Here is a 27,397-nt window from a genome sequence, read left to right as displayed (position 1 = left end):
GCTCCGGGCTGCAGACCCGCGGCTCGCTGCGCTCAGGCAGTATTTGCCTTGGGGGTCTCCTCTCGCTGGCATGTGCCTGAGTCACAAGAAAACCACCTGGGGGGCTGCCTGCTGGACCCTCTGCCCCCCCAACGCGTCCGTCCCTGGGCGGCTACGGGCTCCCTCCGCCGCCTGCCTACCCCTGGCCATGGCCGGGCTCTGCTCGGATCCCCTGTCAGCACCAGTGCCCCCCTGCACCCCACATCTCCCCACCCGGACCTTGCAGGCAGCACATTAAGCTGGTACCCCCACAGCTAGAGCCCCCACATCAGATTCACATTCCCTGCTAGGGACACCCCTGCTGGGTGTATTCACAGACACGGCATGTACACCCCGCGGCACATTGTACACACCGGGCACCTCGCCCATCCACGGACACGGCACGTACACCCCACGGCACATTGTACACACCATGCCCCTCGCCCATCCATGGACACGGCACGTACACCCCGGGGCACATTGTACACACCGGGCACCGCACCCATCCACTGACACGGCACGTACACCCCGCGACACATTGTACACACCGTGCCCCTCGCCCATCCGCCGACACGGCACGTACACCCCGCGACACATTGTACACACCGTGCCCCTCGCCCATCCACCAACACAGCATGTACACCCCGCGGCACATTGTACACACCGGGCACTTCGCCCATCCGCCGACACAGCATGTACACCCCGCGGCACATTGTACACACCGGGCACCTCACACATCCACTGACACGGCACATACACCCCACGGCACATTGTACACACCGTGCCCCTCACCCATCCGCTGACACGGCATGTACACCCCGCGGCACATTGTACACACCGGGCACCTCACACATCCGCCAACACGGCACATACACCGCGTGGCACATTGTACACACCGGGCACCTCACACATCCGCCAACACAGCACGTACACCCCACGGCACATTGTACACACCATGCCCCTCGCCCATCCATGGACACGGCACGTACACCCCGGGGCACATTGTACACACCGGGCACCGCACCCATCCACTGACACGGCACGTACACCCCACGGCACATTGTACACACCGGGCACCTCACACATCCACTGACACGGCACGTACACCCCGCGACACATTGTACACACCGGGCACCTCACCCATCCGCCGACACGGCACGTACACCCCGCGGCACATTGTACACACCGGGCACCTCACACATCCACTGACACGGCATGTACACCCCGGGGCACATTGTACACACCGGGCACCGCACCCATCCACTGACACGGCACGTACACCCCGGGGCACATTGTACACACCGGGCACCGCACCCATCCACTGACACGGCACGTACACCCCGCGACACATTGTACACACCGGGCACCTCACCCATCCACCAACACGGCACGTAAACCCCGCGGCACATTGTACACAGCAGGTACCTCACCCCTCCCTGTGTACAGATCCACAGAGCCCTGCAATCACAGCCATAGCCCAGGCCCTCGGACACTCCCCATCTCACACCCCTATGCAGAGAGCTGCACACACTAACACTGCACGCACACGGGTGTGTACATACTGATCCACCACCGCACACACCCTGCAAGCCCCACACATGCTGCCCTTCACACACAGACACCAGCCAGACCTTTCCCTGGGGCAGTGCTGGGAAGGGGCTCTCAGGGGGCTGGACTCTCCAGATCTGTCCATCCAGGTGGGCTCACAGCTCCACCCCCTCAGCAGTACAAGGAGACAATCTGCTGGAGCAGGTGCCCTGTCACTGGGGGCTGGGGGAGAGGGCTCTAGGAAACCAGCATGATCCTGTTACACTGGGGGGGGGGCATGGCTCAGGGCGCAGCACCCACCCCTGCGCGCTAGGCCCCAGGCTCTCCTCCCCCACTGCCCCACGGGAAGTCCCTGTGGCCCACTCCAGCTGGGCACTGGGCATGGGGAGAGCATGGCCGTGCCCATCCCCACCACCTCGGGCCTGGTGCAGTGATGCAGTGGCTGGGTAGGCTGAGCAGTCTTCTTTTTTGCTGCAGGAGCAATGGGGGGGCAGGAGCTCCCCAAGGGGCCCAGGGCTGGAAGGGGCGGCCCAGAGGCTGTGGGTCCTCCCTGCAGTCCAGCTCCTGCCCCGCACCCTGCTCCCCTTGTGATCCCCTGAGTCTCCAGGGTCAGGCTCCCTCCAAGCTGGGCCAGGCGCACGGTGACTCTGGGAGCCCAGGGAGTGGGCAGAGGCTCAGGGCTAGGGGAGGTCGGCGACACAGACCAGGCTGAGTGGATGGGTTTGTTCTGGGGCGGCTCTGATCCCAGCCTAGGGGGTGCACGCACCAGACTGGAAATCAGGTGTAACGTTTTAACCGTGAGGGTGATTAATGAGTGGAAGAACTTCCCCAGGGTCCTGGTGGATTCTCCATCACTTAACATTGTTAAATCCGGACGGGAGGTTTTTCTAACAGCTCTGCTCTAGGAATTCGCCTGGGGCAGGACCCTGGCCTGTGTTGTGCAGGAGGTCAGACTAGACAATCACAGTGATCCCTTCTGGCCTTGCAATCGGTGCGGAGCTGCGGCTTGTGTGCAAGAATCCTGTGTTTGGCTAAACCCTCTTCCGTGCCTGGCCCCCGGCGCGGTGATGATGGCGGCAGGCGCAGGGCTGGCTGAGTTCACAGCACTGTGTGAATACGGGCACTGTCCTCATCCTCCCTAGCACCGGCGCTGCTTGCGCGGTAACTGACAGCGCTGGGTTAGGCCACAGAACCGTTTCCTGGGGGATGTGGCAGACGTCCGATTGCCTGGGGGTTTTACACCTATTCCAGGAAATGGCCAGCCGAGATCAATCCTGCACTGGCAGGGAGACCGGCTGGGTGATGTCATAGGTCTTTCCCCTCTCTTGCAGCAGTGATTCTGTGATTTATGATTATTGCTAAGATTTCTCTTCCTTGTGCCTCTGGAGATTTGCCAACAGCCTCACTTGTCCAAACCTCGTTCGTTCAGAACCTCCTGCTTCCCCCAGGGAGCTGGCGTCCCCCCAGCGTGTGGGCTTTCCGGAGAACAGCCCTCGCATAATTTGGGGGTGGGATGTGGTGCCTGCCACTTAATTTTCTACTCCCCGATTCCACACCCAGAAGGCCGGGTTCACCGGGGGGGGGGGGCAGGAGGGTGGCCCGAGACGTGAGAGGGGAGAGCTACTCTCCCAAGTGGTGTTTTAGTAACTGCAGCTCTCGCGAAAGGAATCCGTCTTCCTTATGATGGTGCTGGATCACAGCATTAAATCAAAGATGAGGGGAGGATGCAAATTGATTACAAATGCTCCATCAGCAGCGGGGCCTGGCCTGTCGGGGAGGAGAAGGCTGGTGCTATGTGCTGAGCAGAGAGCCTGCTTGCATCCTGCTAACGAGCCGTTAGCTGCCACGACCTCGACCCGAGCAGCGTTCTCTGCCTTGCAAAAATGAACTTCATTATCAAGAAACTACAGTGGCTAATTCATATGAGGCAGGGCTAAAATCAATTGAGTGGGGAGGCTGCCTGCTTCCCCAGGAGCAGCAGGAGAACCCTCAGCCCCCCAACGTGGGGCTTGCTGCGGTTTGCAGGGGCTGTCCTGGGTTTGCGCTTGAAGCAATGTGGTTGAAGGGGTCTCCGGCAGCGACAGCCCAGGGACCCGGAAAGGTTTGGACTGGCGCTAGTGAATGATGATACAGGTGCGGGGGATCTAACGCAGCAGTGCTCTGCCCAGCAGGTGCCTGGCTTGGGAAGCGAGCGCCAATATAGATCCAGGCTGGTCCCCACTAGCAACGTGAGCCGTTGGTAATTGAACGCATTTAAGCCATGCTGAGGTGGCCCACCGTCTGAATCCATTTCATTCGCACGGCCCTCTGGGTACCACTCCCCACCTGCTCCGCTCGGCTCCCAGGAGCAGGGCTGGGCTGAGATCCCGCTGTCGGAGAGGGAAGACGGATCGAATTGTTTCTGCTTTCATCAATTATTAAATCTGCTGCGAGGCCAGCAGGACTAAGCAGGTGTGTGTAGACACCACGCGTTCCCCAAACAGGGGAACCATTTTTGCTGAAACATTCAGAAAAGCAGATGCCCAGCAAGGAAATATTCAGCCCAAATGGTTAAAGTTTGTCAAATTTATAAGCAGCTGAAAACAGGGTCTTATGCTGGAACATGTCAGGCAACCTTAAGTCTAGGCATTGCTACGGGAACTGCCCGTCACCACTGGACGGAATGGGCTGGAGCTCTTCCAGGGTCTCCTGCATGGTTCTGGAGATCCTGCAAAGAGGAGTTAGGAACACGGCGTCCTTTTGCAAGAGAGAGGAAGGCGCCGATCTGCATGTTAGATCTGTCATGCATGAATCATTGGCATCACTGCCGTGCTGCCTGCGCTCACGTCCAATGGTTCTGGGCACATTCAGCTGTCCCCTGAGGTATCAGCTCACTGCTTGTTTCCAGTCACTAGAACGAGGCGCTCCCGGAGGGCGTCTCTCCAGAAAGGCGGAGTGCAATGAGCAAGCGCTGGAAGGAGCTCCAGTCAAGCTCGTGCATTTCACTGTTGTAAAGCCGCATCTGGAAATGCAGCTACTCCAAGAGGCTGTGGCCTGGTGTGCAGGAACAGAGCCTCAAGAATTGCAGAACTGATCTGCTGGGTTCCATCAGCTCTGTCTCCCAGGGACCAATGCAGCCCAGTTCTCTAGAGCACAGTAGCTGGTGCGCCAATCGGCCTAGGGGTCAATGTCCCAAGCGACGGGACTTGCACCCGTTCCCTGGGGAGACGGTGCAGCAGCCTCATGCAGTGCTCAATGTTCCCTTTCTCACTTTGGTCCTGTGACTCCCCACCACACCCGCCGTGGGGTTTGCACCCATCCAGGAGTTGCCGACTGTCAGGAATATTCCGCACCACTTCTGCAGTAGGGAGGTGTCGGAGGTATAGCAACGTTCTGGGGGGCTTTGTTTGCCCAGGTGGAGTTTGGTTCAGACAGAGCAGAGACTCTGCGCTTGTACAGCGCCTAGCACGGTGGGGTCCTAGGCCACACCTAGGGCTCCTGGACGCTACGGCAAAAGCACTAGGTTGTACTGATGCAAAGAGCGATGGAAGGTTACTCCAAGAAGAGGACGGGGGATTGACAGGAAGTGAGACCGCTCCGATGGAAACAGCGTAAGGCGAGGGGAAGCCACCTTTCAATCTGTCCCCAGCTGGGGTCTGAGAGGCAGGAAGGCCTAGCGGTCAGGGCACTGGCCTAGGACCCAGGAGACCTGGGCTCATAACCTGCCCTGCCGCAGACTCCCCAACTGACCTGGGGCAAGTCATTGAGTGCCTCAGCTCCTCACCCGTCAAAGGGGGCCCGAGTGTCGCTATGGGAACGGGGCCGGGTCAGCGCGGACGCAGACGGGTGGGAAGCAGGAAAGCTGCAGCTCTGCTAGGGGTAACTGGGCTTGTAGCTTCTTCCCTGGCCTCTAGAGACTCTCCAGCAGATCTGCCCCTGCCAGTTAGCCGAGGCGCACGCCCCGGCGGGTCAGCTCACTGCGCCGTGATTCCACCACAGGCAAACATGGGGTCACTCCAGCATCCCTGCCAGCCCCCAGGGGGTCCCACACGTCTCTGTGCCACTGCGAACTGAAAAGAGCTTCGCTCCACCTGGGGCTCCACTGCATGGGGGGGGGGGGGGCTTTTCTAGCAGGGACGCCGGCCAGGAGCTGGCTGGGTGGTAGCTATGATGTGTCAGGCAGCTACGCCAGCCAGGATGGGGCGAGCCTCTGGCTGTCTGGACAGCAGTTGGCAGACAGGAGCCTGGATCCTTCTCGCAAGCTGGAAGCAGGATGGTTGTAAGTCTGTCTGAAGCTGCTGTGATGTAGTGTGTGCACGTCTGTGTGTGTGTGCACGTCTGTGTGTGTGCACGTCTGTGTGTGTGCGCACGTGTGTGTGTGCGCACGTGTGTGTGTGTGCACGTGTGTGTGTGTGCGTGTGGGTGTGGGGGTGTGTGCATGCGATCACACACTGAGCGTGGGGTGAGTGTGCGAGAGGTAGACTAGGTGTGCGGGAGATGCATGAGAGAGAGAAAGAGCCGGCTTGTATTTATCAGACTAATTATTTCCCTGAGTGGCTCCATGACTAACCCGCGAAGGCAGCTGGTGAGTGCGGGCCAGGAGCACAGCCCTGGACACCCACTTTGGGTTCTGGATGCCAGGGATTCGGTATGTGTTGGCCTGTATCCATCTGGGTCAATCTGGAGTGTCCCGGTGCAATCCCACGCGGCCTGCTGCATCCCGACAGCCATCTCCCGTTGGCCCCGGAGCCAAGCTCACCCCATCATTGTGTGCGCCATAGGCTCCCGTGGGGCTTGTGCGGGGAGATCGGGGCCTGAAAGTGAGGTCAGTGATTTACACCACTGCAAGGGAGAGCAGAATCTGGCCCATGATTTGCATCTCAATAGCAATTCCTTTCCCCTGCCCTACCACAGCCTCTGGTGAGTGTGGCATGGTTCCCTTTGGGCCCGACTGCGCCAGCGTCTGCAAAGACTACGCTGATCACAAGAGCAAGGTTACCCCTGCCCTCCTGGCCCTAGGCGCTGGGGGGAACGGTCTCTGCGCTGGCTCAGCCCGTCTCACTGGGTCTCTCCTTCCTGGCCAGGTGGCACCTGATCCGAGGCGTCCGGCCCCCAGCACTGGATGAGAATTCTGCTGTTGCCTAGAGCGCACTGATCGGGCGCGGCAGCATGGACTTCGTCATGAAGCAAGCGTTAGGGGGTAAGTCTGTTCTTCGTGTCCGCCTGCCCTCCTGGCTGGGTGTCTGAGAAAGGGCCCCGCACCGAAGAGAGCCTGACTTAGGACTGTCTCTGGGCTGCTGCTAAAGGGGGTTGCCCATCTGGATTATAAGTCTCTCTCTGTCTACGTGCCACACGGGTGCCAGGAGCCAGTGGTGCCAGACTGGTGTAGGGAGTTCTCCCAGGGGAGCTGAGCCGCACCTGTTGTCCATGCACTAGCTCCCCAGTCTCTCTCTAACGGCAATGCTAACTTGCCTTGGCGCTAGTGGGTGCTCGTGCCCCCCCCCCCCGGCTGATCGGGAATCGCTGGCTGGCTGGGGTCACTGTAGCTTTACCGTGATGTGAAGAGCCCTGGGGAGGCGGCTCCCTTCCCCGTGGAGTCCCAGGAGATACTAAACTGAGTGGTTTGCAGAGCCCAGGGGCCTGGCATGGTCAGTGATATGGGCAGGGACATGGGGCCAGCCCAGTGGCTACGAGAGAATAAAGCAACCCCCCCGCCCCCCCCCGGATTCTCCAGGAGAACAGCAGGGCACCTGGCACCGAAGGGGAGTGCAGTGACGGGGGAGGGCAGGACACGGCAGCAGCGAGCAGCCAATGGGCGAGGGGCAGAGCAGAGCCACGGGGCACGACGGCGGGCGCCTGAGCGGAGACGGCCACGCTGCTGCCTCCCCCATGGGGAAAGCCCTTCGCTGGCTCCCTAGGACAGGCAGAACTGGAACACATGGAGCCCAGCACCTTCTCCCCACAGCAAGCTCAGCCCCAGTCCCGCCCCCAGGCCGCTGCCACACACTGCCCCCCTGGCTGTAAGCTGTGCCCCAGGCTGGAGCAGCTCCCGCTGGGAGCTGTTCCCTGCACGGGGAGGCTGCTAGGCAGGGACCAGCACACTGCACAAGGGATCGCTGGGCGCCAGGCTGGGTGCTCGGGGTGCTCCCAGGGGGGTGCCCCTGCACCCAGGAGCCCCCAGCTCCACTCATGTCTGCTCCCCAGCCCCAGGCCTGACGCTGTATTCGTGTGGGGCAGGAGGGGGGCAGGGCAGCTCTGTATCAGCAGCGGGGCCTCGTGAGACATGGTCACACTCCAGCCTGATGGCCCTGGGCACTCCCCAGCATGGGCACTGGCTGCCCCACCCTCCTGCTGGGCCCTGGGTCTGCCCTCTCCCAGAGACGCCCACACTGCACTGTGGGGTCTGCAGCGCAGCCTTCCCCCCGCCCGCCGTTAACGCACCCGTAATTCCGCGGCTGGATGGCAAGGGCCAGCCCCAGCCTGGCGCAGAGCCGCGGCCGTCCCCCAGCCCCAGCTCTGCAGCGGAGCCAGGCTGCAGCCAGTTTGCCATGCAGGGAGCAGCACCCGCTCCCAGCCCCTGCGGAGTCGGTTTCCGAGGGGGATTCTCTGAGACGCTGTATTGGGAGCATCGCTGGCACCCAGCCGCCCTGCAGCTGTGCTTCAGTGGCAGGAGAGAGCTGGGTTCCACCCCCACCGGCCTGCGCCTGGGTGCTGGGCACTTCCCAGACTCGCTCCGGGGTTACTCTGTGCCCCAAGCCCCAGTCAGGACTTTGGGGAGCCTCCTCTCCCTCAGAGCAGACCGTCTTCAGGGCAAGAAGCTCACACGGCTTCACCTCCTGGATCTGACCTTGGAGCATTCAGCATATGCCCCTCGGTGCGCTTCCCACAGTGAGTCCGCCCAGGCGGGGTCCTGGGGAAGCCAGAGGGTTCTGCACCCCCACTTCGCAGTCAGACGTGACTCTCAGCCAGCCAGTAAAACAGAGGTTTATTCGATGACAGGAACACGGTCTAAAACAGAGCTTGCAGGTACAGAGAACAGGACCCCTCAGCTGGGTCCATTTTGGGGCCCAGCGAGCCAGACAACCCCGTCTGCACTCACTTCCCGTCCCCAGCCAGTTCCAAACTGAAACCCCCGCTGGCCCCTCCCTCTCTGGCCTTTGTCTCTTTCCCAGGCCAGGAGGTCACCTGATCTCTTTGTTCACCTTTAGCTATTCTCTTGCAAGGGGGGAAGGGCCCCAGCCACTTGTTGGCAGGATACAGTGTGTCGGTCATTTATGCACACTGGAGACTTAAGAAATGCATAGGGGAAACTGAGGCACCACACAGTATTCAGAGGAAACATTAAGAACAGTCCCACTTCATCACACCCAGTTCTGCCCCTCCTGGCAGCGGCTAGATGGGGGGCAGCAGGGGATGGGGCCAGGCAGCTATGGGAGGGGGCATCGGCTTCGGGAGCCCCTGGGCCGCAGCCTTGCTCCCCTGCCCATGCTGCCTGGTGTGTCCTGTGCAGGGGCCACCAAGGACATGGGGAAGATGCTGGGTGGAGAGGAAGAGAAGGATCCCGATGCGCAGAAGAAGGAGGAGGAGCGGCAAGAAGCCCTTCGCCAGCAGGAGGAGGAGCGGAAGGCCAAGCACGCCAGGATGGAGGCTGAGAGGGAGAAGGTCCGGCAACAGATCCGGGATAAGGTGGGTGAGGCGGGGCGGAGGGGCTGGAGTGCACCTGTGTCACAGCCCGATGGGCCCGTGGCTGAGTGCGGGGAGCCCTGTGCGGAGAGGCTGGGGCCGTAGCAGAGCCGAGTAGAGAGGGACTCCCTGCTCCGGGCAATCGCTCCGGCAGCTGCAGAAACACCTTGGGGCTGGCTCAGCGCCCATCTGCCCCTCCCCGTGACAGTCCCTGGACAGCCCCATGGAGTGGGGCTCGGGTGACGCCGGCTCAGCCAGACACGGCAGTTCAGCAGGAACCTCCCATACTACACCCCTGAATGCTGGTCGCCCCCTCCTGGCCCTGTGCTGAGCGGGCTGCCCCCACTGCCCCCAGCGCCCGCCTTGTCCTGTTCTTTCTCCCAGTCCCGCCGGCGGCTCTGAGACCGGTAGGTTTGTGTTGCAGAGGATGGTGGTTTAGGGCATCTGGGCTCCACCAGCCGATGGAACTGCCTGGAGCTAGGCCGGGAAACTGTCCGGGCTAGTTTCAAAGTGCAAAAAGCAAAGGACCTGTGCCCTGAGCTCTGCGGGGTGGGGCAGAACCAGCCCCCCGAGACGTGGTGGGAACAATAGGATTTTTCAGTGGGCACAGAGGGGAGGGCTTGTGGCTGCAGGGATTTCACCTGACTGCGTAGCTCCCTCTGCGTCCCGAGGGTGGCGACGTCCACCTTTAACGAATAAAGGAGACGGTGTGTCCTGCCCACACTGCGTCGGGGAGGCCGCGGGCTGCAGAGTTCTGTGCGCTGGATCGCTGACTCCCTGATCCCGGCTCGTCTCTTCGCCAGTGTGCTGAGCTCGCTGCCACGGATCCCTGTGCCAGGCGCACTGCCCGGGTTTAGGGCTGGGGTTTCTGTGCCATGGCCAATGCCCAGGCCTAGGGATTCTCGCATGGATTCTCAGGGGCTGGCTGCAGCCAGGGCAGATTGTAGGTGACCTGCTAGAGAGATTTGCCCCTCAGCTGCACTGGTGACAAGCCGCACGTTCTCCAGCATTGCTCTGGGCGGGGGGAGCTCTGCCCAGCTCCGCTTCCTGGGAGTCAGGAAGGGGAGGAGGCTGGGGACTCGGGGGCAGGGGGAGGCCAAATGGGTCATTTCCCCTCTATGCTGCAGGTTCCAACCTGCCCCAGGTGGGCAGGGCGTGTTACTCCCCTGGGTGGGCCATGTATGCAATGAGCTTGGTGGGTCTCAGCCCGGTCTGTAGTAGGACAGGCTCCCCCTCACCAAAGCGCCACATCCCATTGGCACTAAGAGGCAGCCTGAGCAGAGAGGGGCAGGACAGCCTGGGCCATGGAGACACATTCCCATCTCGCCCCCGAGGGGGCTGGGCTGGGAGAAGTGAGTCCCTGACCTCCCTGGGCCTGTTCTCCGCCTGGGGCTTTGCATGGCGGGGAAGGCGCTTGCCGAGCCCTCTGTGGGGAGCAGGGCGGAGCTGGGGCTCTGCCGTCCGACAGCCTGTCAGACCCGGGCCCGTGGGGTCCCTGGCCCAAGACGTGTCACCCGAGCGGCCGGCAACTGTTGACAGTGAAACGCTGGGAAATTAATGACAGCCAGGCAGATTGCACGTGAGCCCTGGGCATCCGCCCTGGTGTAACGCCCCCTGCCCTCCTCTGCACGGAGTGGGGCCCCTTCCAGCACACCTCCCCCTTGGCACATCCAGGGTCTCGCACACCCCTCCCTACGCACCCCCACAGTGCCCCCCCCATGTTCTCACTCCCGGAGCGGCAGTGTCTGTGACACACAGATACACACTCGCTCTCACAGAGCCCCCCCCTCCTCCCCAGCCCGGCCCGGCGAGCCCCGTGGAGCAGGAGCCCGGGCACTGCTGCCTTGGAGCCTGGATTGGGACACAACCGAGGCTTGGCCCCTTTCTCACTGGCGACACCATGAGCGGCAGCAAGGCCTGGCTGGGAGAAAAGCTGCCCCAGAGATTGTCCCGCTTCGCAACATCTCTGACACTGCGCCCCCCCCGCCCCGCCCCCCAGCTACGTGCTCCTCCTGCTGCCGCAGCAGGGGATTAGCTTGGAATAGGGGTGGGCTGGGGGGGCCCCATGCAGCCGCCTGACAGCCTGGCGTTGTCTCGCCCTATCTGCCATCTTTAATAACCCGCCGAGGAGCAGATAACGCGGCCGCATCGCGCCAGGCGCTGCCTCGACCCAGGCGCTGGGGAAGCCCGACTCTAATCACAGACGCCGCCAATATCCTGTGAGCCGAGACAGATGGGAACAGAAGATTTCAGGCAGCGGGGCCTGTGGGCCCCAGGCAGGTGGGGCTCCGCCAGCCGGTTACTCCTTTAGCCATGCGAGCTGCGCCGTGCCTTTGCGTGGCCGGAGGCACCCCAGGGCAGCGAGTGCTGGTGCTGGGGACGGGGAGCCTGGTCGCTTTGCAAGCTGGGCCTGGCCGTCTGCCCCGGGCTCGCCTGCGTGTTGAAAATGAGGAGAGGACGAGTGGCTGTGAGCCGGGCAGGCTGTTCTGGGCACCGCTGCTCACGGGCTGGAGACAGTAGCACCTAGACGCCATTAGAACCATGACAGACCAAAGCGCATCCCCCAGTCTGCCCCGGAGAGGCAGGCAGGGGAGTTGGCTGGGTGGTGAAGGAACGTGGGCCTGGCCAGACACGTGCCCAAGGCTGGCTCCGGGGCAGTGCCAGCCCCCTTGCTGTGCTAGGCTCTGTCCGTTACCCGCTATGGGCTCCCAGTGAGGGGCTGGCGGAGGGTGTCAGCAATGGACGGGTCTCGGCTGGGCTGGCATGTTTACACCCCGCAGAGAGGTGTGCGGGCGCTCACAGCACGGCACAGGCTGGGGCAGGCCAGTGGCTGCAGGCCTGGCCCCAGAGGAGAGGGGCCCCCGCAGCCTGTTCCCCATGTGCTGCCCCCCCAGGCGCTCAGAGGCCCGGTCTGTCTCTCCCCCTTCAGTACGGCCTGAAGAAGAAAGAGGAGAAGGAGGCGGAGGAGAAGGCGGCGATGGAGCAGCCGTGCGAGGGCAGCCTGACGCGCCCCAAGAAAGCCATCCCGGCGGGCTGCGGGGACGACGACGACGAGGAGGAGGAAAGCATCCTGGACACGGTGCTCAAGTACCTGCCCGGGCCCCTCCAGGACATGTTCAAGAAGTAACAGCCCCGGGCCGCCCCCCCCGGGCCCGCCCCTACACACCGGGGCGCACTGGGCTGGGGGGGGGGGTTCATTTCTTTTATTTCATTTGATTTTTGTTCCAACTCAGTTTCGAAGGGAAGATCCCAGATGTGTCCCCTGTGCCCAGAACCCCTCGCTGCTCCAGTGGGGCGGACGAGGCAACCAGACCAAAAACCACCCCCCGCCTGCTGAGCTCCGGGCAGCCGGAGCCCCAGGCCGGGCACTGCCAGGAGCCCCGGGCTCCCCCTTCCTCCCTCGCCCCTCAGCCGTACGGAGTCGGAGTTCTGTTGTGCCAAAGTGCCGGCCAGCTGCTTGGCACATCCCCCCGGCCGTGGGGGGCGAACTGGGACCAAATTCACTGCAGTAACCTCACGTCGGGCGGAGGGTGGGGCAGACGGCAGGGAAAGGCAGGGCTCTGCCCGCTCTCCATGCCCCCTCCCTGCCCTTCACTAACTTCAGACATTCCTCAGTCCCACGCTGTGTGCCTGCTGCCAGGGGTTAGGGACGTGCGGGCAGCAGGAGAGCACCCGCAGGCTGGGGGCTGTGCCCCCCATGCCTCCTGACACTGCCTGGAAGCAGCCCACGGAGCAGCCCACGCTCTCCAGCTGGCGGGCGTAGGTGTCCTGCCGGGCCAGGTTCCAGGGGCTGGCACAGAGGGGACATGGTGGGCTACCGGGCTGGCTCCCAGCGGCGCCGACCCACGGCTCTGCCCCCCAGTGCACTGCCCATTTCTGTTGCCTTTTGTTTGGGCTTCGGGAAGGGGCTGCTGGGTCCGGCCCCTCCGCTGGTGCTGGGCGGCCACACGCTGCCCCTCACCTGCACAGCAAGCCCCGGAGATGGGCCTGGAGCAGGGGCTGCAGGACACAGAGGGACGCGTGGACTCCCCAGATAGCCCTGCCCGGGGCAGCGGGGAACTTGGGGGGGCTAGGGGCGGCTGGAAGGAAAGACAAAGCCTTCCTCACCCCTGTGCCCCCAACCCCTCCATGGGCCCGGGCACAACCCCAGCCATCCCTGTCCCCTGCACAGCCCAGCCGGGGGCGGGGGGGCATCCCTGGCCGAGCTCGGCCCTTGGGGGGGCAAGCCGGGCACCCTTTGCCATAGTCAGGCCCCTGCCCATTAGGGCAAACGGTTGGGGAGGAGCTTTATAAAAAAACAAGGGGCAGAGCTGGGCCCAAGGAACGGGGGCTTCCCACCTCCCCTCCCAGCCCTGCTGCACGGCGGGTGGGGGGAGGTCTGGGTCTGGGGACGATCCTGGCACGTTGCCAGAGGGGTTTAACGTGGGGCCTGAGCCCAGAGGGCGGACCCAGCACTTAGCCCTCCTGGCGCCCCCTACTGAGTGATTCCCATTATGGCAGGGCCGCTGGGGGTGGGGGGGTCCCGCTCAGCCCACTTCCCACCCTGACGCTCGCCCACATTCCTGCTATGCCCATCGCTGTGGTATCTGGGCACCAAAGCCCTTCCCCAGCCACCCTCAGGCATCCGTGCCCGCTGACACCCCCCGAGCCCTGGCAGGAGGAACCCGTCCTTATGCAGCGCTCAGCTGGTATCTCTGGGCCCCGCTCCTCCCCTGCATGGCTCCAGGGAGCCTCCCCCACCAACACCCCTGAAAAGCTGCCCTGGCTCGTCCCTCCACTGCAGACCCAGCCCCCGCCAGGCAGAACGAGGTGGCTGAGAGCTGCCCGCCCCCCCGAAGTGCTGGCTCCCCTCCTGCCCTGTTGAGGAGAGGGTGGATTGTCCCCCGAGGCGGGTTCAGAGGCCCGAGGCTTGTCTCCTGTTTCCCTGAGGGGTTTCTTTGCTTGGGGGAGGGTCCCGATTGCATCCCAGGGTTCCCGTTTTCCAGGGGGTTTGTTTTTGCGTGCGGGTTGAGTTTGAGAGAAGCCACGAAGTCTCCCTCCGCATCTGTGTCCTTCTCTGATAGTTAAAGCCATATCAGTTAGACTGCAATACTTCAACGCACTCCAGCGAGCCGCACCGCCACGCTCCGCGCCTGTGCAGAGGAGCAGACCCAGGCGGGATCCCCCCGACCCCCCAACGTCCACGTCTCAGGCCACCCCGTTGGCCCGTGTGTGTTTCTGCATTAGTGTTTGTGTAACAGGGTAAACACCCCAACCCTCTCATCCTGTCTGCTAGTCACTGCACCAGATGGTCACCACATGGCCCAGGGGACCCCAGTGCCAGGCAGGGTAACGTGGGGTGGCCAGGGGTCCAGGACTAGGAGGGGCGGGCACTGCGTGGGGCGATGGCATCCAGGGCTGACAAGAGCAGGGGAACGGGGGGACAATTGGGCCGGGGGCCTGAGGTCAGGCAGGGGGGTGACATCTCTGTGTAAACAAAGTGAACTGGGAGGGGGTGGGGCTGCAGTGACCATGTGGTCCCAGGACCTTCCCCCCCCCCATGTCGTGTGATGGGCCTGCCCATCACGCGTTGTGCAGCGAAGCTCTGTGCATTGTGTTTTCCCCGCATGCCTGCAAGGAGGGAGGGTGGGGGTCACCTGCTGCGCTGCCCAGGGCCCCCCCCCAGCTCATTTCACGTGCTTCCATTGGCTGACGCTCCATGGCTGAATGGCTGATGTCTGCAAACTGCAATAAACACAAACTCTACCATGGGGCAAAGGGCTGATAAGCCAGACCCGGCTCCCCCCGGGGTGGCCTGCGTTTGGTTTATACTTTTACCACTAGACCGAGAGGTCTGCGACCCTCTGCAGAGGAGGGGGGCTGGAGCTGGCAGCGCGTCTGCCTGCCCCTGGGGTCCTGCTGGCCTACGCAGCTGCTCTTCACGGCTTGGTGAGATGGAGCCGGCCAGCAGCTCACCGGTGTGTGCGCCAAAGGCCAAGTCCCTTCGTCTAGGGTGGGTACGTGAGGACCCCCCGCTCCCCAAAGGACACAGCAGCGGGGTTTCTCCTGGTTGTGCCACTAGGGCGTTTCAAAGGGGCTCGAGTCTTGTCACAGGCTTTTCCTCCCCACCTGGAAACGGACAGGAGAGAAGCGCCAATCTTGGGTGTGTGAGTGTGTTTGTGGCTTTGAGTGCAGGTGCGAATGTGTGTACAAATAGGGTCGTCTTGGCGCATTATTGCATGCATGCGGCCCATACCGCGTGCTGTTTGCAGTAGGCATGTGTCGGTGTGACACCGTGTGTGCGTGTGTGTGCCCGGCTGGCTGGGTGACTGGGTGGCTGTATGCATGCGCACGCTTTGCTTGTGTTCCTGCTCATTGGCCGGGTGCAGGGCGTGCCCTGGGGCCTGACGGCCAGCAGAGCAACCCCAATACCCCAGCTAGCCACGTGCGTCCCCAGGAGCTGCCCTGCCCAGGGCGGCTCCGGCTCTCGTCTGCTAGCAGCGAGACCAGCCCTGTGGCTGAGCCCGTTGCACGTGCTCTTCGTGGGGAAGGTAAAGCCCTGCACACTAGCCCATCACTGCTTGAGCCATTCTTCCCCGTCCAGCTCCCTGGGCTTCCACAGCCACAGCATTGCCCTGATGGTGCTGCCCAGCGCGCCCCAGAACCCAGCTCATCTGACATAAGGGGGGGACAGGCCCCACCAGCTGGGGAGGGCTCCGGGGAGCACACTGCATGCAGAGCACCAGGGAGGAGGGCTCCTTCAGCTGATGGATGTGCGACCCTGCAGTGACCCCCCCCCAGAATACACCCCCTCTTCATCCACCAACCCCCCTCCGCCGCCAGCTTCTCAGCAGAAACTCATGGGGCACAGAAGGGCCCCAGCTGTTCCCTGCTCGCACCCCCCTGAGAAGTGCTCCTGGGACAGGGGCCGGCCCAGGCAGGGGTCCCTCGCCAGCCATGTGGTGACCATCCCACTCCAACTAGTCTTCGAAGAAATAATAAAATAAAGAAATTTGTACATTGCCCTGCGTCCGCTCCAAGTGCGCTGCGGCCCCAAGCTGGGACAGCCCCCCCACACACACACACAGGCCCAGCACAGCTCAGTACGGCCAGCACCTCCACTGCCGGGGGCACCAAGGGCTCCCAGCATTCTCCCCTGGACCCGGATGGGAGCTGCCTGGCCGAAGGGGCCACAAGGCTGGGCAAGGTAGGGTAGCAGGACAGGGAGCAAAGCAGAGCTGGGGGACTCCAGCCTGACCAGCTCCAGCATGGGCAGGATTGGGGGTGGGGGCCAAAGGGCCGACTACAGGGCTGAGGCAGGTGGTGGCTGAGGCCTGGCACTCTCATCACAGGGCTCCACCTAGGGAGGGACTGAGACAGTGAGGCAGGGGCTGGCCGGGGAGAAAGAGCTGCTCTCTCCTGGCATAAGCTGACAGTCTGGGGACGTGGCTGGGGCGTTGGCACCGCTGCCCAGGGCTCTGGGACAGCTGCCCGCCAGGCCCTGCAGCGCACCCATATGCTGACCAGCTGGTGGCACATGCAGGCACAGGTCCTGTAAACTGCGGTGGTTAGAGCTGGGAGCTATTGGCCTGCACACAGGGCAGGCAGCCAGGGACCCGGACCTGTGCTCCAGGCTCTGAAAACGCCTCCCCCGTGACCTTGAGCAAGTCACCTTTGGCCTCCCTGTCTCCATCTGCAATACAGAGCGACTCTGGCCTGGCGCGTGAGGAGCAAATCACCGCTGCTAGGCCTGGAGCCTGGAAAAGCAGCCCCTGCAGTGAATGGCCCCAGCTAGGCACAAGGGGCCAGATTGCTAAAGGTGTTTAGGTGCCTAGCGGTGCAGTTGGCTAGCTAATGCCCGAGCTGGGTGTGTGATCCAGGTGATGGGGCCATGAACCTGCCGGCACATGCAAATTGCCTTCTTAAAGGTAGCAAAAAATGCAGCTAGGGGCTAGGCCCCTCTGAAAACTATACCCAGGCGCCCGACTCCCCGTGGGGGAAAGAGGGGGCAGGGGAGGGAGAGGAGAGGGGCTGGCGGAGTTTCCATTGGAAGTTCAGCACTTAGGAAAATCCCAGCAGCTGCATCTTTAGGCACCTAACTACGGTTACAGCCCTGCCCCGAGCACTCTGCACACACCAGCAGGTGCACGGCTGCTCAGGTGGACGTCAGCTGGCCTCGGGTCACTGCCCCTAACTCCCAGTGCCCGCAGCATTGCTGCCAGCTACGCGTGCATGGGCTCCTGCACGCCAAATTTCACAGGCAACTCTGGGGGAGGCTTTTGTTTTTCCAGCATTCGTGGCCCTGCCCTTTGGGATGCCTCTGCCCCACGGGACCACCCACCTCAGGGGGTCAGAGCCCACCACAGCGGGACGCCTGCACTGGAACAAAAGCCTCTGCTCGGCTGCAGCTGGCCCAGGTCAACTGACTCAGGCTCATGGGGCTAAAAATTGCTGTGTGGCCATTTGGGCTACGCTGAAGCCCACGCTCTGGTACCCGCCCCCAGCGCAGAGTCCCAGAGCTCGGCCTCAGGCCCAAGCCGTGCCAGCTGCAGTGTAGACAGAGCCTCTGAGGCCGGTCCCAGGGGATTCCCCCTTGTCCCCACCCCGCACCAGCACAGTCCCCCATTCGTACTTGCTCTGCTGTGCCAAGCAGCGCGGTGGGGCTGGTAGCTCTGCCCAGGAGCTGCGACCTGCTGCGACCTGCTGCACCCTCAGGCTCTTCGAGAGCAGATGGTTCCCAGCGTCCTGGGCTGCTCGGCTCAGTGAACTTGGCCAAGCGGAGCACAACCTGCCCGCGCTCAGCCCCGGCCTGCAGCAAGCTGCTCCTGGCATTCTCCATCCCTGCAAGCCACTGCCGGGCTCACCCTGCACGGGAAGCTGTGTGGGAGCAGGACGTCGGGGGGCCCCGCTGCGGCCCTGCATCCAACGGCACCTGCATGTCTGTGCCTCCTGGACTGCAGCCGGCCGGGGACAGCACTAGCGCCTCACTAAAACCCTGTCACTCCAGACCCCGACGTTCTGCACGGGGCCCCATGAGCATACCAGCCTGACTCCAGGATTGTAACGGAGCTCCCAGGCTAGCAGCTCCCTTCAGCATCTTTCGCTCTGCCAGCACCTCCCCCTGGGCGTCACATCACCCACCTGCAAACTGACCAGCGGAGGGGTGCGCCCTGTGAGCAGGTGCCACCTCCCAGCACTGTGCCCACTTGCCCCCCGGAGGATGGAGAAGGCTGGGGCTGGCCTTCCCCCTTTCTCATAGTGGAGAGGTCCCCTGAGGGTCTGTATTGGGACCAGTGCTGTTCAATGTATTCATAAATGAGCTGGAAAAAGGGGCAAACAGGGAGGTGGCAAAGTTTGCAGATGATACAAAAATTACTCAAGATAGTTAAGTCCAAAGCAGACTGCGAAGAGCTACAAAAGGATCTCACAAAACTGGGGGACTGGGCAACAAAACAGCAGATGAAATTCAGTGTTGATCTATGCAAAGTAATGCACTTTGGAAAGCATAATCACATCTATACATATAAAATGATGGGGTCTAAAGTGACTGTTACCACTCAAGACAGAGACCTTGGCATCACTGTGGATAGTTCTCTGAAAACATTCACTCAATGTGCAGTGGCAGTCAAAAAAGCAAACAGTATTAGGAACCATTTGAAAAGGGATAGATAATAAGACAGAAAATATCATTCTGTCACAATGTGAATCCATGGTACGCCCACCCCTGGAATACTGCATGCAGTTCTCATTGCCCCAGCTAAAAAAAGATACATTAGAATTGGAAAAGCTGCAGAGAAGGGCAACAAAAATGATTAGGGGTATGGAACGACTTCCGCATGAGGAGAGATGAATAAGACTGGGACTGTTCAGCTTGGAAAAGAGACGACTAAGGGGGGATATGATAGAGGTCTATAAAATCATGACTGGTGTGGAGAAAGTGAATAAGGAAGTGTTCTTTACTCCTTCTCATAACATAAGAACGAGGGATCACGGAATGAAATTAACAGGCAGCAGGTTTAAAGCAAACAAAAGGAAGTATTTCTTCACACAACACAGAGTCAACCTGTGGAACTTGTTGCCAGGGGATGTTGTGAAGACCAAAAGTATAACTGGGTTTAAAGAAGAACTAGGTAAGTTCCTGGAGGACAGGTCCATCAGTGGCTGTTAGCCAGGATGGGCAGGGACATAACCCCATGCTCCAGGTTTCCCTAAGCCTCTGACTGCCAGAAACTTGGACCAGAGGTCAGGGGACGGATCACTTGATAATCGCCCTGTTCTGTTCCCTCCCTCTGGGGCACCTGGCACTGGCCGCTGGCGGCAAACAGGACACAGGGCTGGACGGCCCATTGGGCTGACCCCATGGGGCTGTTCTCATGGTCTTGTCTGCACTGTCAGACTGGCCCCAGTTGGGTTGTTTGCAGCGCAGAGCTTGGGGGAGCCCCAGGTTTTCCTGGCAGCATCACAGCCCAGCCTGGCCAGACACTGAGAGACCTGGAGCCACCACAGGCATGAAGCGTCCCCCAAACCCCACTCAGGGCCAGGGTTGGAGCCAAGCAAGTGCTCCTCACAGGGGTAGACCCCAGACAGCCAGGCCCTTTGCTCCAGGATCCGGAGGAGACATCCCGCCTTAGCGCTTGGCTGCCCATCAGCCGGAGACAATGGCCGCTGAGTGCTGAGAAGGTGAGCGAGCCCAAGGTGGCAATTAGATGGGGGCAGGGATAATGGTAGCTCTCCAGGCTGAAGGACTTAGTCCTTCACCTAATGCAATTAACATCAGAGCCCGGCAGAGCTAGCCACAGAGCACCCTTGGGTGCCTGGAGCGAGCCACAGCCGCACCCCTCGCTTCAGCATGCCATTCCAGGGCTCCCTCTGTCCGCTGGGCCCCGGGGCGGGCGCTGCTCTGTGTCTGCCCACCTGGGGCAGAGCCCGCTGGTCTGCCTACACCCAGCCCCCCTCCGCCCCCTGCTCCCTGGGCAGCTCCAGCTCCTGCGCCGGCTGCAGCGGTGCGGTGTTACAGAGCAGACGCAGCTCCCAGAAGTGGCAGCATTTCAGTGGCGGGCGAAGGGCTCCCTGCCCGGGGGATGGGCTGCCATGCAGCAGCGACAGGAGAGGCCGTTCTCTGGATCCCACGCTGGTCCAGCCCTTAACGTCACGCCGAGCGGCCCCCTTCCAGCTCTGCAGGGCCCAGGGGGATGCTCCTGTCCATTAGCATTAGTCTGGAGCTCCGCTAGCACCAATTAACCAGCTACTCGGGCCCCATTCCCGGAGCAGCCAAGGGCTAAGGCGCTCATTTAATGACATTTGCTCTAATCCAGGGCTGTGAAGCATGTCACACGCGCGTGTCTCTGGCCCATCGCCAGGCTCAGAAGGGTTCGGTTTTTGGTGGTAAATGTCGGTGAACGGCAATTTCCCCACGTGCACACAAAGCAAGGAACAAATCTTTCCATCGCTAACAATGAAATGTGCAGCGAGGCAGCGGGCATCAGACCCAGCCTGAGAACGTCGGCGTTAAGGAGATTTACTTGGCATGTTCTGACACGTGATGTTGACGATTTGTGTTTCAAGTGCTATAAAGCGTTCACTTTTGGGATCTCAACATCTATTGTCATTTAATAATTATTGTCTGATCCCCCCCCATTGTCTGACCTCCCCCTATAATCAGGGGTGACGGCTTCATCCTAATAGTGTGTGTGGGGAGGGGGGGTCACAGGGCCCCGCCCCCTCTGTGGCTCCACCTCTGCCCCTCCTCTTCCCCCAAGGCCCTGCCCCCAAGCCAAGCCGGAAGCCAGAGTCAGGCCGGGAGCTGTGGACCCTCCACCAGCCGGGATGGGGTCAAAAGCAGCCCCCGGCCCATGTCCCCACCCCTTGGGCCCCCCGTGCAGGGCAGGTGGAAGGTCCACGGCTCCCCACAACGGCCTGCATGGCTCTTACCTGGGCCGGACTCCAGCTAATGCCCTGGCCAGGGAGCGGGGCCTCAGGGGAAGAGGAGGGGCAGGGGGCCAAGTCCCTGGCAAAAAGTGGCCAGGCTGGGCCCATCCACTTTCAAAAGTGGGAGGGCCATGGCCCCTCCCCCGGCATCCCTGCCCATGATTTCCCACAACTGTGAACATTTAAAACCAATACCGATTAAAACAAAGACTGTGATTTTATCTGTCAAAATGATAAGAAAATTAAAATGGCAGGTTCCCAAGTCCCCCAGGCGGGCGGGTGACTGCAGAGAGTCGGTCGAGCCCACGGTGCACGGGGGAAGGCAAGAGCAGAAACCGAGCAGGACCATCCCGTCCTAGAGTGGCAGAGAAATGGGAGCTAGCCGTGACCTCTGCCCTGGGGCAGGATGGGCCTGGCCCCCAGGGCTTTGGCCTGGCCAGTCCCAAACGACCTCCAGGATGGGGCCTATGAGCTCACGCTCCCTCTGCCCTACTGAGGAGCGGCTGGGCTGTGGAGGGGTCCAGAGAGGCAGCCTCAGCCCAGCCCCCGGGTAGAGAGACGCCCGAGTCCAACCAGCCTGCTGCCACATGCTCGCCTGGGCTCCAGGGGGGCGGCGGGCAGGCGTGGGGCTTTCTGGCCTGTCGCTGGAAGGAGGGGGTGAGGGTGAGACTAGGGACACTCCCAAACCTCCCCCCCACCAAGCAGGCCCCCATCTGTGAGTGCAGGGAATTCGGGCCCCTGCCCCTTCCCGGAGCCCCAGCTGCAGGGTGCTGGAGGGGAGGGGAGCATGTTCCCCGCTCCCGGAGCACTGCCAGCCTCTAATGGGCTTCTCAGCCTGTGAGCTGGCCTGAGACCTCCCGTTGATCTGCCCTCCTTTCGCTGCAGCGCTCGGCTTGACTGCCAGCCAAAATCCATGCGGTAATAGCAGAGCGATCACCCAGAAAAGCCATTTGTCGGAAGAAAATATCCAGCTGGGAATATGATAGAGATCCAGCCCGCAAGGTCTCCATCGAACGGCCAGGGACGTGCACTCGCCTGGCCCCTCCCTGCGCCTGCTCCCCTCCCCCCCGTGCAGAGACTGCAGACAAGCACGGAGCTGGCTCTGCACCTGCCATGCAGCCCTGTGCCCTGGGGGCGTTCGCTGGGGCTCACGCCTGGCCTGTCTGCCAGCCTCTGGGCACAGCTCAGCTCAGGCCCTGCCTCGCCAGCCCCTTGGGGAGAAACTGCACCAAACGCCACCAGGGCACGGGGCCTGGCGCAGGGGAAAGCAGGGACAAATCCTGGTCCTCACCCTGTGGATCTTGGGGGGACCCCTCTGGGAATTTCCCCATCACCTCCTCCCAGCACCCACACAGATGGTTCGGTGGCTGAGCCACCCTCGGTCTCCTCTCCAAGAGAGGCGGAGGCCTCTGCAGAGGGGAGGCTGCGCCCAGCACCGCTGTCCTCAGCTGAGGGCTCGCAGTAAAGCCATGTGCAGCTGCGGCTCGAGTGCACATCTGGGGCAGCGTGCACAGGTGAGTGCCAAAGCCAGGCCACGGTGTGCCCGAGGGGCCCACGCCACGGGGCCAGGCCATGGTGCACCTGAGTGTCCCACGCCACGTGGGCCAGGCCATGGTGCACCCAAGCGTCCCACGCCACGTGGGCCAGGCCATGGTGCACCCAAGCGTCCCACGCCACAGGGGCCAGGCTTTGCAGTGCCGGGGGCCAGGCCACGGTGCGCCCGAGGGTCCCACGCCACGGTGCGCTGAGCATCCCACGCCACGGGGGCCAGGCCACGGTGCGCTGAGCATCCCACGCCACGGGGGCCAGGCTTTGCAGTGCCGGGGGCCAGTCCACAGTGCGCCCGAGGGTCCCACGCCACGGTGCGCCGAGCATCCCATGCCATGGGGGCCAGGCTTTGCAGTGCCGGGGGCCAGGCCACAGTGCGCTGAGCGTCCCACGCCACGGGGGCCACGCCACGGTGCGCCGAGCATCCCACGCCACGGGGGCTAGGCTTTGCAGTGCCAGGGGGGACGGGGGCCAGGCTTTGCAGTGCCGGGGAGGGGGGGCCAGGCTTTGCAGTGCCGGGGGCCAGGCCACGGTGCGCCCGAGGGTCCCACGCCACGGGGGCCAGGCTTTGCAGTGCCGGGGGGGACGGGGGGCAGGCTTTGCAGTGCCGGGGAGGGGGGGGGGCCAGGCTTTGCAGTGCCGGGGGCCAGGCCACGGTGCGCCTGAGGGTCCCACGCCACGGGGGCCAGGCTTTGCAGTGCCGTGGGGGGCGGGGGCCAGGCTTTGCAGTGCCGGGGAGGGGGGGGCCAGGCTTTGCAGCATTCGCTCCCGTCCCTGCAGGAGCACAGCAGCTCGTTCCCCCTCCCCCCCCCCCCCCCGTGACTCTCTTTATCTCCCTCGCTTTGGGGGTATCATCCCCTGCCCATTGGAGAGGCGGTGCAGCGACAGCCCCCCGTGCATGGGAGGGTGGCTCTGACTGTGCCTGGCAGCGCGGCTGACAGGCACAATACGAAGCTCTTTAGTGCACTAAATAGGCTGCTGTGACCTCGGGATGGGAGCTGCGATAAGGAGCCCGAGTAATTGCCTGTGCCTGGCAGCGCGGCTAACGTGCTGTCTGGAGGCAGCTCCACCGGCCGCTCTCACCCCACACGGCCGATTGCCGGGCAGGAGCCTTTACAGGTGCCCAGCGCTCCAGCCAGAACTTCCACCCCGGGAAAGTCTCCAGCGGAGCCCCTCCCTGACCCCCCGGGGCACTCCCCCTCCAGCCAGGCCCGGAGCCAACTCCTGCCCCAGGCCCAGGGTGGGCAGCACCCTGAGGGAATGGCCCCTGAATGTAGGCACACAGGACTGGGTCGGCGTCCAGAGCCTGCTGTCACGGCCCCCCCGGCACCCCAGCCCCTTCAGAAACCCAGCAAGCTCCAACTGAAAACCAGACAGGTTTCTGGCCCCCGCTGCTCCTGTGGGGTGGCTGGTCCCGAGCCTCACCCCTCTGCCGGCTAGACCCCGTCTCCTCATTTCCAGCCTGACCTCCTGGCCACTTTCCACCCACTTGGCCTCTAGCGCCAACAGCTCTTCACCCTCCTGGTGCTCACCCTCCTCCGAGCGCTAACTCAGCACCAATGCAGGGAAACACCACAGCAACGGCTCAGAAGGACCCACCCACCCCTCCGTATCCTGGGCAGGGTCCTCTGCCTCAGTTTCCCAGCTTGTGGTGTCCAACAGACAAATGTCCTTTTAACACACACCCCCTTTTCCTCCATGGCCCCCACCACCCATGGTCAGCAAAGTCCCAGCGTCCTGGGGGTTTCACCTCCAGCCCTTGCAGATGGGGGGGTGGGCCTCAGGGGTTACACTGCCAACACCTCTGCCACTTCTGGTAGGGTGACCAGACAGCACGTGTGAAAAATCGGGGGGGGGGGGGGGGTAATAGGAGCCTATATAAGCAAAAGACCCAAAAATCAGGACATCTGTCACCCTAACTTCTGGCCACTGGTCGGCACTACGACCACTCGTCCAGGCTCGTGCCCTGGCTGGAACTGAGCCAAAACCGGACGTAGTTTTGTCCAGTATCAGATGGGGTGGGGGTGGGGGGACACTATTTTGAAAAGTGCAATGCTCTACCCTGCTGGCGTGACCTTGCATCATGCGGGGGGGGGGGGGGCGGGAGCAGGGCTCTTCAAAATGTCACGCCCCTGTACGGCATGACCTCGCACACAGTCACGGCGGCGAGGGCAGGGTCACGGCGGCGGGGGGCAGGGTCACGGCATTCCCGGACGTACCGGAATGTCTGGCATTCGGGGAACACGAGTGGCTGCCCCACGTGCCGCTGTCCCTGCCGCCTCTGAAGCACGCTGGCCCGGGCCGTCCCAGAGCACCACAAGCTCCTAGCCCAGCGCTGGACTTGCTGGGTCCGGGCATCGCTCCCCATGCTGCTTTCAGCCGCAGTGCCACGTTCAGAGGCTCCACCGCCTCGCCCAGCTCTCCGTGGTTCCCATGGCTCGGAGGGGCCACAGCTCTGTGCTATGGGGCTGGCTTCACACCCCGGGAACGGGACGAGCCGGCATCCCGTAAGGGCCGGCGCAGGGAGCATTGCCAGGGACACAGGGAGGCATCAGGGGGCTGGTGCCCCGAGCTCAGCGCTTTGACGAGGCTCCTGGGGGATGGGCTCAGCGCCGCAGCCGGTGCCAATGGGGGAATGGGCTGCATTCATTAGCTGGTCAAACGGCCTGTTGGGAGCTGCGCATGGGCTGGAGAGCCCACAATTCCCACAGGGGGGCCACACGTACACACCCCACGGCGCTCGGGGCACATACAGCCCTGCAGCAGGTGTGCCAGGGGCATGTACACCATGGTCTGCACATGGCCTCAAGGGCACAGGCGGGTGTGACACGCACAGGCACTGTATGTCCCACACAGGGACACAGCATCCAGGTGCAACACACGCAAATCCAGCCCTGCCCAGCTTCTAAAGACAAGCCAGCGGGCATGCCACTTGGCTAGCGGTGCCCATCCCCACCCCTCCAGCCCAGGCAGCCAAAGCACTGTACGAATCTTCAGTGGCCCCTCAATCCAATGGGCCGAGGGGAAACTGAGACACCGAGCAGCAAAGCCACTCTCTTGAGGTCACAGAGCCAGGACAAGACCCCCAGTTTCCTGGCTTACAGATGCCCCTCCTGTAACCTCTGGGCCTGCTCCCTTCATAGAATATCAGGGTTGGAAGGGATCTCAGGAGGTCATCTAGTCCAACCCCCTGCTCAAAGCAGGACTAATCCCCAACTAAATCATCCCAGCCAGGGCTTTGTCAGTTTAACAACAACTGTTAGAGAGGTCCCAGAGGGCTGCAAGCTCCTCACCTGCTCCCCTGGCCTTTAAGCACGACCCCCCGGGATCCATGCCCAGCAATCCTGCTCTCACTGCAATTACCGGGCCTGCGGGCACTGGCTGTTGGCTGCTCCCCAGGCCTGGGACAAGGCCTAGCGGATTCCAACTGCTGGAGGCATGGCCTGGGGTGACTACAGACCTGTATCGTGGCCAGGCTGCGGATAGATACAGAGCATTGCATGCTGGAAGCTGTGTTCTTCAGGCTTGTACTTACCCTGAGAGCAGTGGCAGACTGCACTGCGATGCTCCTGGCTGGCACCTTCCTTCTCAGAGCCGGGAGTTCCAGGCTGGTGTGGCCATGCTGCCCCCTGCACGTGCAAATCTTGTAAGCATGGGCACCAAAGCAGAGTGAGAGGTGCTGTGACCTGGTGCACAGGGACTGCAGCTCTGCCCAGGGAGGGGCTGCGGGGGCCAAACCCTGGGGAGGTGGTAGGGTGGCCAGCGCTGCTGCTCCTCGCTCCTACACTGGGGGTTCCCCCTGGGGGCCTGCCTGGCCTCACCCCACTCCCAGCAGCCTGCATCCCCTGGCAGGGACTGGGAAAGACACTGCAGCTGGGCAGGCCAGGCTGCAAGGCGGGGGCTGAGCGTGGCATGGATTCCGTGCTGGGGCCAGGCACTGCAGCGGGGATGGCTCCACAGGGACTGATGGGGTGACCCTTGGGGAAGTGGCTGGGGGCACCCCTGGCCGGCAGAGACCAGTGGCAGAGGGTGAGCCCCTTTCTCAGCAATCGAGCGACTCAGGATCATGCCCGGTTTTCCACGTGTACCCGCCCACAGCTGGTTGGGAGGCATGAGGCTGACCAGACTGCCCATCCACGCCCTGTGCTCTAACACTGATGTGCTGACCCAGTCTGAGACCCCAGGGGATGGGGCCAGCTGGGCTCCACACAGGAGCCCCTCCCAGCACCCAGCCTGGCTGTCAGGCTCCAGGGAACATTCCCCCTCCCGCGCAGAGCAAGTGGGAGCTGTGCAGGAGCGCTGGCTCGGGGGAGGTGGGGGGTGTCCCAGCCTCTCTGTCCCTGCACTGCAAGCATTCGCTGCCCCAGGCACAAGCTCCTGCAGCCCCCACTAGCTTCCGACTTTTCTTTGGGGTAGCTGCTGCAAATAGTGCCTGCAAGGCCCCGGGGAGAAGGCCCCACCGGCGGTGGCTGCTGGACTCTGGCCCACCCCAGCCACATTCTCCTTGCGGGCGGAGGACCAGAGACAAGCCACCTTCCTTGGGAACCATGACAACCAGGCAGTGCTTGGTTCCAGGACGCAGGGTGGGGTAGGGACAACTGTGGGAACCGCGCTGCCACTCACTTGTCACTGCTGGCAGCAGGTGCCCGCTGCTGCTGAGGGCAGCGTGGGTGGGCAGGCAGAGGGAGGCTGCTGGGTACGCGGGGCTCAGGGC

At 62.6% G+C, this 27,397-nt stretch overlaps 1 protein-coding gene across 4 annotated transcripts in view; it reads left to right on the top strand.

Annotated features, from left to right (window-relative positions):
- CPLX2 (complexin 2) overlaps positions 1–16,230 on the top strand; it is a 68,990-nt gene extending 52,760 nt beyond the window's left edge. For all 4 annotated transcript variants that reach the window (XM_054038120.1, XM_054038118.1, XM_054038121.1 and 1 more), the window contains 3 exons: positions 6,630–6,745; positions 9,056–9,231; positions 12,158–16,230. In XM_054038120.1, the coding sequence (XP_053894095.1) occupies positions 6,715–6,745; positions 9,056–9,231; positions 12,158–12,355 (405 nt within the window). In that variant the 5' untranslated portion in view covers positions 6,630–6,714 and the 3' untranslated portion in view covers positions 12,356–16,230. The remainder of the gene's footprint in view (positions 1–6,629; positions 6,746–9,055; positions 9,232–12,157) is intronic.
- The last annotated feature ends 11,167 nt before the right edge of the window (positions 16,231–27,397 follow it).

This window comes from Malaclemys terrapin, chromosome 8 (genome assembly GCF_027887155.1).
Source record: "Malaclemys terrapin pileata isolate rMalTer1 chromosome 8, rMalTer1.hap1, whole genome shotgun sequence".
NCBI lineage: Eukaryota > Metazoa > Chordata > Testudines > Emydidae > Malaclemys > Malaclemys terrapin.
This window is presented reverse-complemented; position numbering and strand designations above follow the sequence as displayed.